The sequence below is a fragment of the Martes martes genome, assembly GCF_963455335.1.
Source record: "Martes martes genome assembly, chromosome: 8".
Classification (NCBI taxonomy): Eukaryota; Metazoa; Chordata; class Mammalia; order Carnivora; family Mustelidae; genus Martes; species Martes martes.
The window spans coordinates 42,649,896-42,670,987 of NC_137895.1; the positions used below are offsets into that span (position 1 = coordinate 42,649,896).

General features: G+C 34.1%; 1 protein-coding gene across 1 annotated transcript in view; it reads right to left on the reverse strand.

Annotated features, from left to right (window-relative positions):
• Nucleotides 1–545: 545 nt before the first annotated feature.
• Nucleotides 546–21,092, reverse strand: part of GLIPR1L1 (GLIPR1 like 1) — a gene marked incomplete at both ends in the record, with an annotated part of 30,805 nt that continues 10,258 nt past the window's right edge. Inside the window, 4 exons of the mRNA XM_080810209.1 lie at nucleotides 546–731; nucleotides 2,278–2,350; nucleotides 11,149–11,249; nucleotides 14,660–14,905. Of these exons, the coding sequence (XP_080666335.1) occupies nucleotides 546–731; nucleotides 2,278–2,350; nucleotides 11,149–11,249; nucleotides 14,660–14,905 (606 nt within the window). The remainder of the gene's footprint in view (nucleotides 732–2,277; nucleotides 2,351–11,148; nucleotides 11,250–14,659; nucleotides 14,906–21,092) is intronic.

A 21,092-nucleotide genomic window follows, 5' to 3' on the forward strand; every position in this document is an offset into this window, starting at 1 on the left:
AAAGGTAAAGGTGGAAGAATGAGTCCAAGATGGTCATTTTGCCCTCAAATTATTTGTTTAATTTTGAAGCTATGAGGAACAGGAGGCTAAAATCCTGGGTTGAAAGCATCTGGAAAGCAAAGCAGATTTCTTAGTAATTTCAGAATGCTAAAGTAATACAGATTAGAATTCAGAACCTCTTAGGGAAAGGCAACAGTGAACACATTAGTCTCTCAGTGGAAAGCCCTGGAAGTCTATGCCCTTGGAACAGAGACAGAGGTAGACCAAGACTTGCATGAATTCTAACCCAGGGTTGACTAATCTGTGTTTGGATTAAGGTGAACAACCTTGACTCTGTTCAGCAGAGGAAAAGGTAGAACTCCCTACATTTTGTTTTACACATGTTGTTAGATGCTTAATAGGCACTTATTAGGCATACATCAAGTGTTTTTGCAGTATACTGCTGTGACACAAACTTCCAGAACAACGGCTTAAAACAATAAAGATTTATTATTATTTCTTACAATTATCTGGATTGGCTGGCTCTACAAGACAATTACTCTGCTCTATGTAGTGTCTTCAGGACTCAATGACATATTTGCATTTAGCTGGAGCTCGGTTGGGGGTTGAAATAGAAAATTGACCTCTCCTGTTCCAAGGCCTTTCTCCATGTGACCTCTCCAGTAGGAGAGTGTGGAACTGAAATTCTGGGAGGCTTCCAACAGAGCAAAAGCAGAAGCTGCAAGTCTCTTCTAAAGGGTAGGGCCAGAACTGGCATAATATCAAGACTTCTTTCAGGAGGAGGAGGAGGAGAAATAGTCTCCACTTTTTTGGGAAGAGTGGCATATGTGTAAAGGAGGGGAGGAATCATTAGTGGCCATCTTTAAAGATAATTCTCCACACCAAGAAACAGAGCATGTTACCAAAACCAAGAGAAAACAAAACAATCTTGAAACTAGAAACAGACCCACAGGTGATCGAGATGCTGGAGATAGCAGAAAGAGTTTGGAGTGTTTGAGGCTGGTAATCATGGAACTTAGTGTGTCAAAGGGAGGATACCAACAACAGCAACAAAAATGGTAGGGGAGAAAAGCAAGAGCCAGAGTGATCATAACTGGACTTACTGGCCTTGGAATAGAATCATATTTTTCTTTAACTGGAGTAAGAAGCAATTGAGGAATTTTAATTTGACCTGGATTTTCTTTCTGTAAAACAGTTTGGAGAAGGAAGAGAAGTGGAAGATTACTAGCTCAGGCAAGAAATGACAGTGGCTTGGATACTGGGCAGGAAGGGGAAGGTAAAAAAAAAAAAAAAGTGTATCATTGTTATCTTTATGTCCCTTTAGCTAAAAAACATTAGTTTGCAAATAGGAGATATACAATGAATTTATTTCTTAAACTGCTTTGAATGAAATTTAAAATTATTCTAATACTTCTAATTTGTTGTTTAACTGAAGTAAATATCAATATGAAAGTATACATGCCTCATAAATGGAAAGATTGATAAATTATTACAAAGTGAACACATGTAGGTAAACATAGCATAGGTTTAGAAAGACCTTCTTGTATCCTACTCTATTTAATTAACTCCTTTTGGGTCGCTAAAGGTAACCACTATCCTGACTCCAAGTGTAGATTAGTTTTGCCCAATATTTGAACTTTATATAAATGAAATCATTTAATATGCATTATTTTTGTGTCTGTTTTCTCTCATGGCACCAAATCATCATCATCATCATCATCTTCTTCTTTTTTTTTTTTTTTTACAGTTTTCAGTTTACATCTCCTCTCTTTGCTATTTCACTCAAGAATTTATGCACTTATCTTTAAAAAAAATCTTTGTTCTGAGAACCAAAAGACTGAAAATGGAAGAGAAACATATTAGCTTTAAATCACAATTAATTTGCACATTGATTAATGTATTACTTCTATTTGAGTCACTATTTTGAAAATAACTAATAAGCAGAGGTGATTGAGAGCAAATACAAATAAACATTTCAATGAACAGATATTTTGAGTATAGTAGCAAACTGGATCACAGTTATACCTTACTCCTGTCTGTCCTTAAGCTTGAGAGGAAAAATGATCAGTGAAGTAGGGAGGGATCATCTGAGTTTAAATATGGTAATTTATGACAAATGATTTATATCACCATATAACAGCAAAGAGGAATATTGTCAGTAATTCCTTATATATTTGAGGATCCAAATTTTAAAATACAATTAATTTATGGAAACTGGTCTCCAAATAGAATGTTATGATTTTTTTTTCCTTTTTGCTTACGGCAGAGGCTCTTTACACAAGTTTCTTCTTCTGCACACAAAGAGCAGGATATTCCTTTAGTGTAAGGAGGCTGATTTGGATAATTTCCTCTGTAAAAAGAGAATAATTGATTAGCCAAATGACTATTAATTTCTCTAATGTTGTGCATGAATTTATGCAAGTTGTTTTGTTCACTCACTCATGAATGTTTAAAAGGAAAAATAACTTTGGTCCCAATTTTATGCTTCTTTTTTTTTGGTAAAAAGTAGCCATTAAAACTGTTTACAGGATGTCCCTAATCCATGTGGCAGTTATATTCTTGAATATTCTGTAAAATACAAATTAGATGTGAACCCAATGTAATTATGCATGTTGATAGTCACAAAATTTTTACTGTAAACACTATGATTATCACTTGATTTTGTAAATACAATAAATAAAATTTAAATTGCAAGGAGAAACATATGCTTTATGTTCAATACCATAGTTCTTATCTAGTTCTCTTGGTGATGTATCAATAAGACTTGGTAGCTATTATGCCTGCTTTTCAATAAAATAAGTTGATACATTTTAACAAACTGCTTTTCCTACCCATCTCTGTATCTGTGGAAGGTTTTAAAAAGTGTTAATTACCTAGAGTACACAAAGAAAAACATTAATAACACGAGTAGTATTCCATTACAAATATGTGGCAATTTATTCATTTGTTGATGGACATTTGGTTTATTCCAAATACAGTTACTATGCACATTTTTAATTTTCATATATAAGTCTTTACATGGACCTAACATGGACCTACATTTCCTTGGATAAAAGGAATGAATAGATCATATGGTAGATGCATATTTTACTTCTTAAGTAACTTCCACACAGTTTTTACAAAGTTGTTGTAACACTTTATATGGCTACCAGAGTGTTGAGAATTCTGGTTGCTTCACTTCCTTGTCAGGGCTTGGATTGGCCAGTCTTTAACATTCTAATTGTGTAATGACTTTCATTGTGGTTTTAATTTGTGTTTCCCTAATGATTAATGATGTTGAGCATTTTTTCATGTGCTTATTTGCCATCTGCATGTCTTCTTTGTTAATCTTTTGTCCATTAAAAAAAAAAAACCTGAGTTTTAAGTTTTTCTAATATTGAATTGTGAGAGTTCATCCTATATTCTTGATATAAGCCCTTTATTAGATAAGCTTTACAAAGACTTTCTTCTAGTCTACAGTAGGTTGATTTTTATTCTCTTACCAGGGTCTTTGAATAGCATTAATTTTAAATTTTAATGAAATTCAAATTATTTCTTTTATGGGTCATGGTTTTGATGTGTTAGCTAAAAAAATCTGGCTATTTTAAGTTCACAAAGATTTCATCTGTGTTTTCTTCCAATAGTTTTACAATTTTGGGTTTTACATTTAGGTTTATGATCCATTTTGAGTTAATTATTATAGGTTGTATGTTGTATAGACCCGAGTTTGCTTTTGCTTTTTATATATGAATGACAAACAGTACCAGCACCATTTATTAAAAAAATTTTTTTCTGGGGCGCCTGAGTGGCTCAGTGGGTTAAAGCCTCTGCCTTCGTCTCAGGTCATAATCCCAGGGTCCTGGGATCGAGCCCCGCATTGGGCCTTCTGCCCAGCGGGGAGCCTGCTTCCTCCTCTCTCTCTCTGCCTTCCTATCTGCCTACTTGTGATCTCTGTCTGTCAAATAAATAAATAAAATCTTAAAAAAAATTTTTTTTCCCCACTGCATTGCTTTTGTGCTTTTTGGGAAAATTAGTTGAACATATGTAGACCACCATGTATAGGTTTATTTCTGGACTCCACATTCTGTTCCACTGATCTATTTGTTTAACTGTAGATCAGTTGTTGTGATTACTCTAGCATTAATAATTCTTGAAAACAATAGTGTTAGCCCTTCTGGGGCATCTGGGTGGGTCAGTCAGTTAAGCAACTGTCTTCAGCTCATGTCATGATCTCAGGGTCCTGGGACTGGGCGTTGGGCTCCCTGCTCAGCAGGGAGTCTGCTTCTCCCTCTCCCTATGCTTCTTCTCCCTGCTTGTGCTCTCTCTCTCCTCTCAAAATAAATAAATAAATAAATAAATAATAGTGTTAGCCCTTCAAAAAATTTTTTTTCAGAGTTGATTTGGCTATTAAAAGTCCTTTTCACTTCCATATGAAATTTATGATCAGTTTGTCAATTTCTACAATAAAAAATCTGGAATTCTCATTGGAATTATTTTGAATCTATAGATCAATTCAGTAAAAATTATGTCTTGACAATATTGAGTCTTAATTCATTAACAGCATATAATCTCTCCAATTATTTGTATCTTTGTTAATTTCTGTCATGAATATTGTATAGTTTTCAGTGTAGAAGTCTTTCATGTTTTCTGCCAGGTTTATTCCTAGATAATTTGTATTTTTTCATGCTGTTATAAATGGTATTGTTTTTAAATTTAATTTATGATTATTTATTGCTAGTATATGGACATGTAATTGAGTTTTATATATTGATCTTGTGTCCTGAAAATTGATAAGTTCACTTACTAGTTTTGGAAGAATTTTCACAGATTTTTTTTTTTTTTTAATATAGACTTATAGGCTAGAAGTCAGCAAAGTATGGCCCATAGGCCAAGCCTGGCCTGCTTCTATGCAGTCTGCAAGCAAATAATTTTTTAAATATTTTTAATGGGGTCTTTAAAACAAAATAAAAGCAAAGATGAAGGTAACAATATATATGGCATGCAAAGCTTAATATATTTACTCCCTAGTACTTCAGAGAAATTTTTATTACTATTGGTATAATATTACATATAGATTTTTCACAGTTGTCCTTTATTAGGTTTAAGAAGTTCCCTTCTATTCCCAGTTTTCTAAGAGCTTATATCAGGAATGAATGTTTAGCTTTTTCTCAATCTATTGAGATGATCATGTGATCTTCATTTTTGTGTTGATTAAGGCGGTAAATTACATTGATTGATGTATTTAGAATGTTAAACCACCTCTATATTCCTGGAATAAACTCCATTTAAAAAGGTGTCTTAGCCTTTTACTATATTGATGGATTCAAATGCTAAATTTTGTTTAGGATTTTTATACATATATCACAGGAGATACTGCTCTATGGTTTTCCTTATTTCATTTATCCTTTGCAATTTGTGTCCTTGGAGGATTTTTTCCATTTCACCAGGTTGCCTCTTGATTGATTAACCCTACTGTCTTTTTTATTTATTTTTTTTGTAAGAGAAAAGAGAAAACACACATGAGACACACATGAGTCTTGGAGGAAGGGCGGAGAGAGAGTGAGAGAACCTTAAGCAGACTTCATGCTCAGTGTGGAACGTGATGCAGGTCTCTCTCACAACCCTGAGATCATGACCTGAGACAAAATCAAGAGTCAGTATTGGAATAACTGGATTATATGGTAATTCCATTTTTAATTTTTTGAGGAACCTCCATGCTGTTTTCCACAGTGACTATACAAGTTTATATTCCCTCCAATAGCATATGAGGGTTCTTTTTTTTCCACATCCTAACCAACACTATTTGTTTCATGAGTTTTTGATTTTAGCCATTCTGACAAGTGTGAGGTAATATCTCATTGTGGTTTTGATTTTCATTTCCCTGGTGATAAGTGATGTTAAGCATCTTTTCATGGGTGTGTTGGCCACATGTCTGTCTTCCTTTGGAGAAATGCCTGTTCCTATCTTTGACCCATTTTTTTTCCTTTGACCCATTTTTGGTTTTGTGTGTGTGTTGCATTGTGTAAGTTCTTTATACATTTTGGATATTAACCCTTCATTAGATACATCATTTGCAAATACCTTCTCCCATTCATTAGGTTGTCTTTTAGTTTTATTGTTTCCTTGACTGTGCTGAAGCTGTTTATTTTGATATGGTCCCAATAGTTTATTTTTACTTTTGTTTCTCTCGCCTTAGGAGACATATCTAGAAAAATGTTGCTATGGCCGAGGTCAGAAAAATTACTCCCTGTGCTCCCTTCTACGATTTTTATGGTTTCGGGTCTCACATTTAGGTCCCTAATCCATTTTGAGCTTATTTTTGTGTATGGTGTAAGAAAGTGGTCCAGTTTCATTCATTTACATGTAGCTGTCCAGTTTTCCCAACACCACTGATTGAAGACACTTTTCCCATTGCATATTCTTGCTTTGTTGTCAAAGATTAATTGACTATATAATTTTGGGTTTACTTTGGGCTCCCTCTTCTGTGTCTTTTTGTGCCAGTACCATACTGTTTTTATTACTATAGCTTTGTAGTAGATCTTAAAATCTGGGATTGTGATACTTCCAGTTTTGTTCTTCTTTTTCAAGATTGCTTTGGCTATTTGAGGTCTTCTGTAATTCTGTACAAACTTTAGGGTTATTTGTTCTAACTCTGTAAAAGATGCTGTTGGTATTGGATAATGACTACATCAGACCTGTAGATTGATTTGGGTAGCATAGTCATTTTAGCAATATTTGTTCTTCCAATCCATGAAATGGAATGTCTTTCCATTTCTTTGTGGTCTCTGTTTCTTTAATCAATGTTTTATAGTCTTTCATCTCCTTGGTTAAGTTCCTGGATGCTTTTATTATTATTGTATTATTTTTAAGCTCAACATGGCGTTGAACATATGACCCTGAGAATAAGTCCAGAGCTGAGATCAAGAGTTGGATGTTTAACCAACTGAGCCACCCAGGTGCCCCTTACTATTTTTCGTGTTTCTGTAAATAGGATTGTTGTCAATGTTGATTTCTTTTTCTGCTACTTCATTATTAGTGTATAGAAATGCAACAGATTTTTGTACATTGATTTGGTATACTGCAACCTTACTGAATTCATTTATCAGTTCTAGTAGTTTTTTGGTGGAGTTTAGGGTTTTCTATGTATAGTGTCATGTTATCTGAAAATAGTTAAAGTTTTACTTTTTCCTCACCTATTTGGAAGCCTTTTATTTCTTTTTCTTATCTGATTGCTGTGTCTAGGACTTCCAGTATTATGTTGAATAAAGTGTTGAGAGTGGACATCCTTGTCTTATTCTTGATTTTAGGAGAAAAGCTCACAGTTTTCCTTTTACCATTGAGTATGATGTTTGCTGTGGGTTTTTCACATATGACCTTTATTATGTTGAGGTATGTTCCCTCTGAACCAACTTTGTTGAGGGTTTTTTTTTTTTTTTAAATCATGAATGGATGTTGTACTTTGCAAATACTTTTTCTGCAACTATTGAAACAATCATGTTTTTTATCTTTTCTCTTACTCATGTGACACATGTATATTGATTTGTGAATACCGAATCACCTTTGTATCTCAGGAATAAATCCCACTTTATTGTGGTGAATGCTTTTTTAAATGTATTGTTAGATTCAGTTTGCTAATATTTTGTTGAGAATTTTTGAATCTATGTTCATCAGAGTTATTGGCTCATAGTTCTCTTTTTTTGTGGTTTTGTTATCGGGTTTTGGTATCAAGGTAATAGTCTCATAGAATGCATTTGGAAGTTTTCCTTCTCTTTTTTTGGAATAGTTTGAGAAGACTAGGTTTTAACTCTTCTTTGAATGTTTGGTAGAATTTGCCTGTGAAGCTATCTGGTTCTGAACTTTTGTTGCTTGGGAGTTTTTGATTACTGGTTGAATTTCATGACTGGTAATCAGTCTGTTCAAATTTTCTATTTTTTTCTGCTTCAGTTTTGGTGGGCTATATGTTTCTAGGAATTTATCCATTTCTTCTAGGTTGTCTAATTTGTTGGTATATAATTCTCATAATATTGTCTTATAATCCTTTGTATTTTGGTGGTATCAGTTATTTCTCCTCTTTCATTTATGATTTTGTTTATTTGAGTCTTTCTTCCTTCCTTTCTTTTTTTTTTTGAGTCTGGTCAAAGGTCTATCAATTTTGTTTATCTTTTCAAAGAACCAGCTTCTGGTTTCATTGATTTGTTCTATTGGGTCTTTTGTTTTGTTTTGGTTTTTAGTTTCTATTTTATTTATTTCTGCTCTAATCTTTATTATTTCCTTTCTTTTGCTGGTTTTGAGTTGTGTTTTCCTTTTTGAGTTCTTTTAGGTGTTAGGTTAAGGTGTTTATTTGAGATTTTTCTTGCTTCTCAAAGTAGGCTTGTCTTTCTATAAACTTCCCTCTTAGAAGAGCTTTTGCTGTATCCCAAAGATTTGGGACTACTGTGTTTTCATTTGTCTTCATGTATTTTTTTATATTTCTCCTTTGATTTCTTGGTTGACCCATTCATTGTTTAATAGCATGTTATTTAACCTCCATGTACTTATGTTCTTTACATATTTTTTTCTTGTGGTTGATTTTTCATTATTTCTGTCTTTATATTTAAACTGTGTTTGTGTAGGGGCACATGGCTGGCTCAGTCAGTGGAGTTTGTGACTCTTGATCTCAGGGTTGTGAGTTTGAGCCCCACATTGGGTATGAAGATTACTTAAAAATAAAATCACAAAAAAATAAAGTGTGCTTTTGTAGACAGCATATAATTGGTTCTTGATTTCTTATCTAATCTTGGAATCTCTGCCTTTTCTCTTGGTGTTTGTATCATTTAAATTTGATGTTATTATTTTAAAAAATATTTTATTTATTTATTTTGAGAGAGAGAGAGATAGTGAATGTGTGTGGGGGGGAGGGGCAAAGGGAGAGGGAGAGAGTGAATCTCAAGCAGACTCCATGCTGAGTGTAGAGCCCAAGGTAGGTCTTGATCTCATGAATGTGATATCATGATCTGAGCTGAAAGTGTCTGAAAGAGTCAGCAGGCACCCCTGATGTGATTATTGATATAGTTAGATTTGAGGTTATCATCTTATTTATTCTAGTCATCTCCTCTGTTCTCATCTGTTCCCCTTTTTCTTTTTTCTGCCTTTCTTTGGATTAAGTGAATTTTTTTTTTAAGATTTTATTTATTTATTTGACAGAGATCATAGGTAGGCAAAGAAGCAGGCAGAGAGAGAAGGGGAGAAATAGGTTCCCTGCTGAGTAGAGAGCCACATGCGGGGCTTGATCCCAGGACCCTGAGATCATGACCTGAGCCAAAGGCAGAGGCTTAACCCACTGAGCCACCCAGGTGCCCCAAATGAATATTTTTTAAAATCTAGTTTTACCTGCTTTGTTGATGCCTTTGCTATAACTAATTTTATTATTTAAGTAGTTGGAGCCTATAATATGCATCTTTTACTTATCACAGTCAATTTAAATTACGACACTTAACAGAGTAAAAGAACCTTAATATACTGAGATTTTTCTCTTTTGGCCTTTATGCTATAGTTATCACATATTTTAATTTTATGTAGTTGTGACTCTCACAATGCATTGCTATTATCTTTGGTTAAACAATTATCCTTGGAAAAGAATTAAATAATAAGAAAAACATCCTATATATTCCTCATGTAGTTAACATTTCCAGTGGTTTGAAAAAATCTATTCTTTTAATTTTAAAATATATTTTCAAAAGATATAGAATTCTCAGTGGACAGTTTTTTTTTTCTTCCAGTATTTAAAGATATTGCTGTTTTCTCTCTGACATTATTTCCACTGAGAAATCTACTGTCATCCTTATCTTTGTCCCTCTGTATGTAATGTGTCTTAGTTCTCCAGCAGCTTTTAAGATTTTCTCATTATTACTCTTTTTGAAAAAAATTTTTTTAAAGATTTTATTTATTTGAGAGAGAATGAGAGAGAGAGAGAGATAGCATGAGAGGGGCGAGGGTCAGAGGGAGAAGCAGACTCCTCCACTAAGCAGGCAGTCCGATGCAGAACTCAATCCCAGGACTCCAGGATCATGACCTGAGCCAAAGGCAGTTGCTTAACCAACTGAGCCACCCGGGTGCCCCCTGAAATATTTTATTATAAGGTGAGTTGGTGCAGTTTTCTTGATGTTTCTTGTGTCTTGGGATTTGTTAGCCTTCTTGTTCTGTGAGTTTATAATTTTCCTTAAGCTTGGAAAGTTTTGGGCCATATTTCTTAAAATATTTTTCTGGCCTTGCCTCTTCCAGGAAATCAATTCTGCCTAAATTTATCTCACAGATAACAGTGCTCTTTTATCTTTTTAGGATTATTTTTCCTTATATATTCTATTTTGGATGGTAATAAGTATGTGTTCAGTAGTTCTGCAATTTCTCTGGTATTTATAAAAACTGTACTTTGCCTGAAATTTTAAAGTTATGCATTTGTCATTTTTGTTTTTGTTACTGATTGAGAGGCAACCAAAGAAAATACAGAGATATACACATTTGTACTTCTCCATAACCATTTTGGCATATCTCAGATTCTTTTTGCAAATTATGTATATTTTATTCTTTGCCTGTGTTTTTAACTTTTGTACATTTTTTAAAAAAATTTTGGTTGTTAAAAGAGTTGGACTATTAACTGATTTTTATTTTCTTCCTTGTATGGATCTATTGGGCTTAGAGTTCCAGAATTTCGTTTTTGGGGACTCCCATTAGTCTCATGTTGTATTTCCATTTAGATATGCAATTATCAGCATGGCAATTAAAAATTATGATATTCTTTTCTTAGAAGAATGTGCATTTCACTGCCATTCTCAATTATTTACTCATCTCGATTACGTCATATTAGAGAAGCATCTGCCAACCTATTTTGTGTTCCAAGTATTTAGATATTACTGGGGCAATGTATTTTATATTCTCTTATTTTAAGTTAAACAGCTTCCATAATTTTCATTCTCAAATTTAAGTATTTCATAATAGGAATAATTTTTTATATAAGGTAATGTTCTCTCACCACCTTCTATTTTAATGTATTTTTTGAGTAGCGTTACAGAGAGAGACTTCAAATTTATTAAAAATATACTTGTCCCTTTAGTATAAGGTTCTATTCTATTTTGAGAACAATTCTTAACATGTATTTTAAGTTAAAATATTTTTAATAGCAAAATAACTTACGCAGGTCCATAGTTGCATACGAACATTGCAGCTTCATATCCCTCAAATTCAGGACATGTTGTTACTGCACAACCAACTTTATATGAATTGGCCCAAACTACCTATAAGGAAAAGAATTTTAAAATAAAATATGCAAAACAAATTTATACAAACAATGCATTATGGGAGCAGGTATAATCTTTGTCATGCTACCAAAAATGAATGCACATAACTATTTACTCTGTTTATTTTCTTAATTTTTAATATTAATTTTAAAACAATTATTTTGTTAAGGCTATTTTCCTGAGGCCTATCTAAGTAGGCTTTCCTCACTGTTAGTTCTCATAAATTGAAAGGAAGATATAACATAAAAACAAAATTATGTTTTTTTTCTAGATGACTTATGAAATGTATTTTAATTTCCTCCATGGGCATATTATATAAATGATATTAAAGTCAGACTATAAATGAAAATAATAAAAACTTTTATTTCTTTTTCTCAGAAAAATTTTACTTCACTTATGATCACGTTTTAAATTTTGTGGTCTTAACCATATTCTTACCTTTGTTAAGTAAACAAGAGACAGATAAGGATAGAGATTAAGAACGTAACGAGTCTTCTGCAAAACACACTTGCCACAGAGATGGTATATCTTTATTTTTGTCTAGTTGCAAAGAATAGCAAAGTTATCAAAAGGAGGATGACTCCTATGGAAAACTAGACAGGGGAGAGAGAGAAAAGAGTGAAAAAGATTACTGTTTCTTTAATAATGGTAAGAGATGAGAGAAGAGTAAGAGAGAAGAGATGAGTTTTGCTTCTAACCATGTGTGTGGCTTAAGAGATTGACATCAGTTGTGAGCTAGTTTCCTACTTAGTAGAGTGAGGTTAAGCTTGATTCTTAAAAGATCCTTTTTCTTTCGGATGTTTCAAAAAGTTAATATGCCATACAACTGCAAGTATATATATTTTCCAAGAAATCCTGTTTTAAAATTTGGTTCATGAGTATATGGCTACTCCATGAAATTCTATTTGCTTAATATATCTAAGTTATTATTATTCTGTTTTGGCTTTGAGAATAGTAAAAGTAAATATTGACTATGTGTAGGTTTAAATGTATTACTTTCATTAAAGGGACTAGATGTGACAACATGAACATTGGTTGTAACTTCAATATGAATGCCGGCAAATAGTAAATGCAGGAAATTTTTAGCTCATTTTGTTTAGAACATTAAGCAAGATGTAGTTGCTGAACAAGTAGAAAGAATGAACTCATTCCTAATTATTTAAGCATATATGTAAATTAGCCAGTGTGAAGTGAGCTTACAATTCTGATGTTGCAATGATAGCGGAGGAGTATTTGGAAACAGGTTCCTTTTGACTTGAAGCAAAAGAGAGATGAAGGATTATATAAAGGCTTTTGAATTAGTCTTGATGTCATATTAGGGATATTACATTCTGCTTGTTATCAGTACACCTAATATTTGGATTCCATTCTTTTGATTTTCCTAGCAGTAGCCAAACCATATTCTTTGCAGACATCTATCCTGAGAAGGGTTTCCAGATTTATAGTGTCCTCTTGTTGGGCAAGGAATGAATAGAAGGGGAGCATGGAAGTTGCTAATCTCTTTGTTCAGGGCTCTGATAAAAAGGACTTGCTTTAAGTCACTATATACTAATACATCTTATATAGATGAGTAAGTTTGGAGAAGAAAGCCCTTTTTATTGCTTAAATTGAGCTTCCTAGGAGTTCAGTGCCATTTTTAAGCCTGGTTTAGCTTAAAAACAACTTCGACTTCTCAGCAAAAATTCCCACCAAAATAATGAGAATACTTGGGGAAATAATGTGAAATAAAGTTACTGGACACCAGTATCTTGAAAAGGATAATGGCCTTTGTGAGTTGAGGGGAAAGGATCCGGCTATACAATTGTCCCAGATTATTGCTTTGAGAAAGTTTTCACGACATGGCTGGGCGGGGTGGGGGGAAGGAAGCATCTGGGGAAACCAGCAGATGCTTGATGGATTCACACAGTTGAGAGGCATAGCTGAGAGTTTGGGGAGACCGAGGAGGCAGGAGTTTAGAGAATACAGTAGTGGGGAGGTGAAAATTTCACTGTGATACAACTGTAGAGATCTATAGAAAGTCATTATCATCAATTCAGCAGAGCATTAATCAGAATGTATGTGAAGAAACTACTCGAGGTCTGGGAAAGAACCACCTATAAAAACTAGAGGAAGGATGTGAAGACTTAAACAGACCCAGGATTCGAGGCTGTTCCTACTAGCCATACTGGAAAATACCAATTTCTGGGGAATTGGTAGAGTATGCACAAGAGTCTTGCTTTATAAGAACCAAAAAAATTTAAAAAAATTTTAGATAATATAACTGTATCCCACAAGACCGTTCAAGAATATTTAGAGATATATGGGGCGCCTGGGTGGCTCAGTGGTTTAAGCCTCTGCCTTCAGCTCAGGTCATGATCTCGGAGTCCTGGGATCGAGCCCCGCATTGGGCTCTCTGCTCAGCGGGGAACCTGCTTCCTCCTCTCTCTCTGCCTGCCTCTCTGCCTACTTGTGATCTCTGTCTGTCAAATAAATAAATAAAATCTTTAAAAAAAAAAAAAGAATATTTAGAGATATATAAATAAATCCATCATTCAACAAAGCAAAATTTATAAATTTGGGAATATAATAAATTTACCCAGCAGCATGATAAGAAGCAAGAAAATATGGACCATAATGAAGAGGGAAAATCAGTCCATTGAAACTAACCCACAACTAACCTAGATGCTAGAATTAGGAAGGAAAAAATCAAAATAATGATTATAACTATATTCCATATGATTAAAATCCTAGATGAAAGATTAATCATACAGGATACAGTTATTTATTAATTAATGAACTTAAAAATAAAGCATTTATTTTAAATGAATGTGAATTTAGTCACAAAAGAAAAAAATCAGGAAAAGAGAAAAGAGAACATCAGTCAACTATGGAAAACTTCAAGTGGCCTTCTACATGAGTAACAACTCTGGGAAGGGAGTAGCAAGTGAGAATGACAGAAATATTTGAAGAAATAATGGCAAACGTTTCTCAATATTTGACTTAAACTGTAGACCCACTGTCCCAAGAAGCCCAGTAAACTGCAGCAGAAAAAGCATGAAGAAAACTGCAGTGCATTATTATGAAATTGCTCACGACTTGTAATAAAGGAAGAATTGTAAAAGAGCAAAAGACACATAAAGTACAAAGGAATAAAGAAAAGATTGTAGTAGATTTCTTGTTGGAAACAATGCAGATGAGATGACAGTGGAGTAAGATTTTTAAAGTCCAGAAAAACAAGACAAACAAACAAAAGAAACAAACAAACCAAAAATTCCAGCATATAGAAACCTATTCCCAGTATAAATATCTTCCAAATGAAAGTGCTTTTTTAGATACTCAAAGGAAACTCGAAAGAAAATGCTTAAAAATTTGTCTTTTGTTAAAAGGTGCATAAATAAGAACTAATCAACAAAATGTCAAATATTTACCTGTGTATAATGGCCACAAACTTTGGAACATGATAGGTTATCATAATCATAAAATGCAGTTTCATTAAACCAAGCAATAATAGCAGATTTTGGTGAAAATATGTGTAATCCACCGAACCAGATGTTTTCTCCAATAAATTTATAATTTGGATAGCATCCATATGGTATTGATAAACAGGAGTTGTGTTCAAATCTGCACTTGTTTGCCCATGCTTTAGCAACCTTTGCTAAACCATCATCCCAACTCTGAAAGATAAAACAATTTAAATTGAGTTATGCACATTTGCTTAGATTAAAGCTATTCTAATGATTGCAATCCAATTTTGTTTAAATTTGTTTTAATAATATATATATATTTTGGTATATTTTGGTATTATGTTTACAGTTAGTCATTTTTTTAGTCTACTTTTTAGTCTACTTCAGAAACATTTAATACCCACTCTATGACAGTTTATATGAATTTCCAATACCTTGCAGATGGCCTAGCACACTAGAGGCACTCAAAAAATATATTCGAATGTGATTTAAATTAAGTCAAGGGTTCACAGTCTAGTAATTCAGGTCATGCAAATATACCATAAGTGCAAGATAAGTACCCATTTGTAAGTAAAAAGGGAAAATGCCTCTTGGCACACAGGAATAGAATTTCCTTAATTTGATTGAGAATATCTACCCAAACCAAAACACAAACAAAAAACACTATTAACAGGCACAAATATAATGGTGAAATATTGAAAGCTTTCCCCCAAGATTGGGAAACAAGATGTCTCATTATTTCTATTTAAAATAATATAGGAAGTTAGGTGGTGTAATAAAATATGTGAGCTATAAATACATAAAAAAAAGACATAAAATGTAAAATGACTGGAATCTAGCATTATTCATAGATAACAAGACTAGGTATGTAGAAAATTCAAATAAACACACAAATAAAACTACAGGAAAAAAGTGAAATTATCAGTTTCCGGATATCAGGAAAATATACAAAATTGTGTTTCCATATATATTTCAGAAACAAATAATTTCAAACGTAACAAATATATAAGAATAAATCCAATAAATTATATAAAAAATCTCTACCCTAAAAAGTACAAAACATCACTAAGATTGATTTGTAAAGACTTAAATGGATAGATGTAAAATATTTATGAACTGGAAGATTTAATATAGGTAAAGGATTGGATATTGATAATTTAATTCATTTCTAAAAAAATCCAAGTAGCTTTTTTGAGGGGTGGAAATTGATTTCAAAATTTATATGGAAGTTCAAAGAATCATCAATACCTAAGACAATCTATAAAAAGTAAAGCAAGGCTAGAGGACTTACTGTACCAGATATCAAGACATCACAAATCTACATAAAGACATTGTGGTATTGGTACAAGATATGGATAGACAAATATCCCAGTGAAACAGAATAGAGTCCAGAATCAGCTTTTTACAAGAGTGGCAATGTCTTAATGTAGGTATTATTGGCAAGATAATTTTTTAAATTTAAGTAAGCTCTATGCCCAATGTGGGGCTTAAACTTACAACTCCAGGATCTGGGCCAGCCCCTCGCAAGATGATTTTTTAAAATATTTTTATTCCAAATTAATTTTAGATACACAAGAGTTTACAAAAATAGTACACAGAGGTCCTGTGCAAACTTTGTCTGGTTTCCCCACTGATAGTGTTCTAAGTAACTATAAAATGATATCAAAATGAAGAAACTGGGGCACCTGGGTGGCTCAATGGGTTAAGCCTCTGCCTTCGGCTCAGGTCATAATCTCAGGGTCCTGGGATCAAGCCCCGCATTGGGCTCTCTGCTCAGCAGGGGGCCTGCTTCCCCCCCCCCGCCCCCCATCTGCCTCTCTGCCTACTTGTGGTCTCTCTCTCTCTGTCAAATAAATAAATAAAATCTTTAAAAAAATGAAGAAATTCACATTGGTACAATCAACAGACCTTAGCATTTTGGTAGTTTTACATGCATTCATGTGTGTATGTGTGTAGTTTTATGCAGTTTTATCACATGTGTAAATTGAAATAATCACACCCACAGTCAAGATACAGAATAAACTGTTCTATCACCATGATGATCCCTCTTACTAATGCTTTAAAGTCATACTCACTCCCCCATCTTATCCCTAATTACTGGCAATCATTAATGTGTTCATCATCTCTATAATTTTGTCCTTTCAAGAATGTTGTATAAACAGTCACAATATGACCATTTTGAGATTGGCTTTTTTTCACTCAGCATAATTCCATTGAGATCTGTCCATAATGTTCCATGTTTTTGTAGTTTATTCCTTCTTATTGCTGAGTGTATTTCACAGTATGGGTATACCACAATTTGTTTAACCTTCACCTATTGATGGAAATTTTGATGTTTACCAGTTTAGGTTATTACAAATAAAGCTGCAATGAACACGTGGGAACAGGTTTTTGTGTAGCAGTTAAGTTTTCCTTTTTCTGGGAAAAAAGGAAAAAGAAAAAGTGCCATAAGAAGATAATTGTTGTGTCATATGGTAAGTGTACATGTGTTTTTTTAGAATAAAAGGACCAAATTAGAGTGGCTGCAACATTTTACATTTTACATTCCCCACCAGCAAAGTATGACAGATACAGGTTTTCTACATCCTCTTGAGTATATATTGTATTTTCAGTATATATTTTGAAATTTTCCTTGAGATTTCCTCTTTGACCCATGGATTATTTATGTGTGTTTAATTTCCAAGTGTTTAAAGAATTTATTTATTTATTTTTAAAGATTTTATTTATAAAATAAATAAATAAATTTATTTATTTATTTTTAAAGATTTTATTTTTATTTTATTTATTTATTTTTAAAGATTTTATTTATTTATTTATTTGACAGAGATCACAAGTAGGCAGAGAGGCAGGCAGAGAGAGAGATAGAGAGGGGAAGCAGGCTCCCCGCTGAGCAGAGAGCCTGATGTGGGGCTCCATCCCAGGACCCTGAGATCATGACCTGAGCCGAAGGCAGAGGCTTAACCCACTGAACCACCCTGGTGCCCCTAAAGAATTTATTTTCGTTGTGCTATAGATTTCTGGTTTGATTTCATTGTGTTCTGAGGACATACTTTATATAATTTCAGTTGTCTTAAATTTGTTGTTTTCATTTTATGGTTCAAGATATGTTCAATCTTGGTTAATATTCCACAGGCACTTCATAAAAATGTGTATTACTTAGTTGCTGAGTGGAGTGTTCTATAAATGTAGTTAGATTCTAGTTGGTTAATGGTATTAAGTTCTTCTTGCTAATTTTCTGTCTGCTTCTTGAGCAGAGTGTTGAAATATCCCTTTGTAATTGGATACTTTTCTATTTCTTCTTTCAGTTCTACTGTTTTTCCTTCCTATATTCTAAAGGTCTGTTGTTTGGAGCATACGATCTTTTTATTAAAATTTCTTTGATGGATTGTTGTATCATTATGTAATATTGTTCTGTTTTTCTTTGCTCTGAAAACTACTGTATCTGATATTAATAAAGCCACTCCTGCTTTCTTTTGATTAACGTTTATATGACATGTCTTTCTCTAACCTTTTGCTTTCAATCTACCTATATCATTATATTTGAAGTGAGTTTCTTGGTTATAGCATATTGTTTGCTCATGTTTTTTTTTTTTTCTTTTAAATCCATTCTGATATATTTTTAATATCTTTTTTTAAAGATTTTATTTATTTATGTGACAGAGAGAGAGAGATAGCAAGTAGGCAGAGAGACAGGCAGAGAGAGAGAGAGGGTGAAGCAGGCTCCCCGCTGAGCAGAGAGCCTGATGTGGGACTCGATCCCAGGACCCCGAGATCGTGACCTGAGCTGAAGGCAGAGGCTTTAACCCACTGAGCCACCCAGGTGCTCCTATTCTGATATTGTTTTTAAATTGATGTGATTTATACCATTTACATTTAATGTACTTATTGATAAGTTAAAGCAAAATCCTACCATTTTATTGTTTATTTTTATTATCCTTTTTTTCTTTTTTAAAAAGGTTTTATTTATTCATTTGAGAGAGAGAGAATGAGAGAGAGACAGCATGAGAGGAGAGAGGTCAGCAGGAGAAAGAGTCTCCCCGCTGAGCAGGGAGTCTGATGTAGGACTCAATCCTGGGACTCCAGCAGCATGACCCGAACTAAAGGCAGTTGCTTAACCAACTGAGTCACCCAGGCCCCCTCTCTCTTTGTTTTTCATTCCTATTTAACTTTTCCTGCCTTCCTGTGAGCTTCTTGAACACTATTTAGGATTCTACTTTGATTTATCCATAGTGTTTTATTAGTAGTGTGTGTGTGTGTGTGTGTGTGTGTGTGTGTGTTTTAGTGGTTGCTATAGATAGTACGTAATTTATGTAACTTATTGCAAACTACTGGTGTCAGCATTTTACCAATTTGACTAAAGTATAGAAATATTACTTCCATTTTGTTCCTTTACCATGCACTCCACCAATATTAATTGCTTTAAATATTTCTTGTACATATATTAAGAACCATGTCAAACAATATTATAAAATAAAAAAATTGACATAATTTAGAAAACATAATGGAAAAACACTTTGTTATATTTACCCATATATTTTTTTAAAAGATTTTATTTATTTATTTGACACAGAGAGAGAGAGAGAGATCACAAGTAGACAGAGAAGCAGGCATAGAGAGAGGGGGAAGCAGGCTTCCCCATGAGCAAAGAGCCCGATGCAGGGCTCGATCCCAGGACCCTGAGATCATGACCTGAGCTGAAGGCAGAGGCTTAACCCACTGAACCACCCAGGCGCCCCTGTATTTACCCATATTTTTACTTTTTGCCTTGTTCTTTCTTCATCCCTGATATTCTGAGAGTCTTGTTCCATCATTGTCTTAGTGTTGGAAGAAATTTTCTTAGTTATTCTTTTAGAGTGGACCTGCTTATGACAACTTACTTTATTTTATTTTATTTTATTTTTTTAAAGATTTTATTTATTTATTTACAGACAGAGATCACAAGTAGGCAGAGAGGCAGGCAGAGAGAGAGGTGGGGAAACAGGCTCCCCACTGAGCAGAGAGCCCGATATGGGGCTTGATCACAGGACCCTGAGATCATGACCCGAGCCGAAGGCAGAGACTTTAACCCACTGAGCCACCCAGGCACCCCATGACAACCTATTTTAGCTGAATCTAAAGATTCAACTAAAATTTAATTTCATCTTAATCCCTGAAGTATATTTTCTTTGGGTAGGATTTTTGGTTGATTATTCTTTGAAATTAAAATTGAAAATGTTGTGCTACTTCCCTTGGGTTTCTGTGGATTTGGATGAAAAATTTGATGACATTGAAATTGTTTTCTCCTAACTCCTCTTAATGCCTGTGAGAATCCTAGTCTTTCACCTGAATCATTGGAAGGTTTCTTCATTTTAAAAGCAAAAAAAAAAAAGCTTAAATCTGGTATGTATTTTATTTATATATTTGTTAAGATTTTATTTATTTATTTGAGAGAGAGAGAGAGAGAAAGAGAGCACTCGAAGTGGGGGGCAGAGAGAGAGAGGGAGAGTGTCTCAAGCTGACTCCATGCTCAGAGTGAAGCCCTATTCAAGGCTCCATCACATGACCTGAGATCATGACTTGAGCTGAAACCAAAAGTCAGACATTTAAACAACTGAGCACCCAGGCACCCTTAAATCTGGTATATATTAAAAATATGTATGTTAGTTAAAACATAGTTCTAGTTGGGAGGGGGATGAGGGGATGTATTAGCCCAGTGATGGGTATTAAGGAGGGCATGTGTTATAAGGAGACTGGGTGTTATATGTAAATAATGAATCATGGAACACAACATCAAAAACTAATAAGGTACTGTGTTGTGACTAATATAATAAAACAAAACAAAACATAGTTTGCAACTGCCCCTCAGAACAATGTATTACTTAAAATATAACCCCCGGGAAATTTTACTAGTTACCAAGCACCTTTAGATACAGCCTTAAGAAAAACAGATACTGCAACAGGCCTCTGGGGAAGAGAATGATATACGGCCTTGAAGCTGAGCAGTTGGGGATGCCCGGCCCACTCAGGGCGGAACACCGCCTGCTTCATTTTTCCGTTATCTCCCCTTTCCCCCCGGAGAGCACCTGTGGCTACTTAGATAAGTCCTTTGAATGTGCTTGTTCAACTATACACTTTATACTACTTGTACAGACATATTCTGCCCTCCTTCTTGTTTATCTACATGGCATATGACTAACGTTTGACCTTCATCGACCCTTCTGTTGGTTACTGTTTCTATCTAATAAAGCGAGACTGAGGAGTTGCTCAGGGCAGCAGTCTTCTTGACTGTTGTCCCCTGCTCCCAATCTCCTGCAGCTGACTTGTTTGCGCCTAATTCTTCTCCCGTTCGCCGACTGGAAGCGGCAATAGTTTTCATGTAGAAGAGCTTGTATCAAATCAACCCCTCTCCAAAGTATGG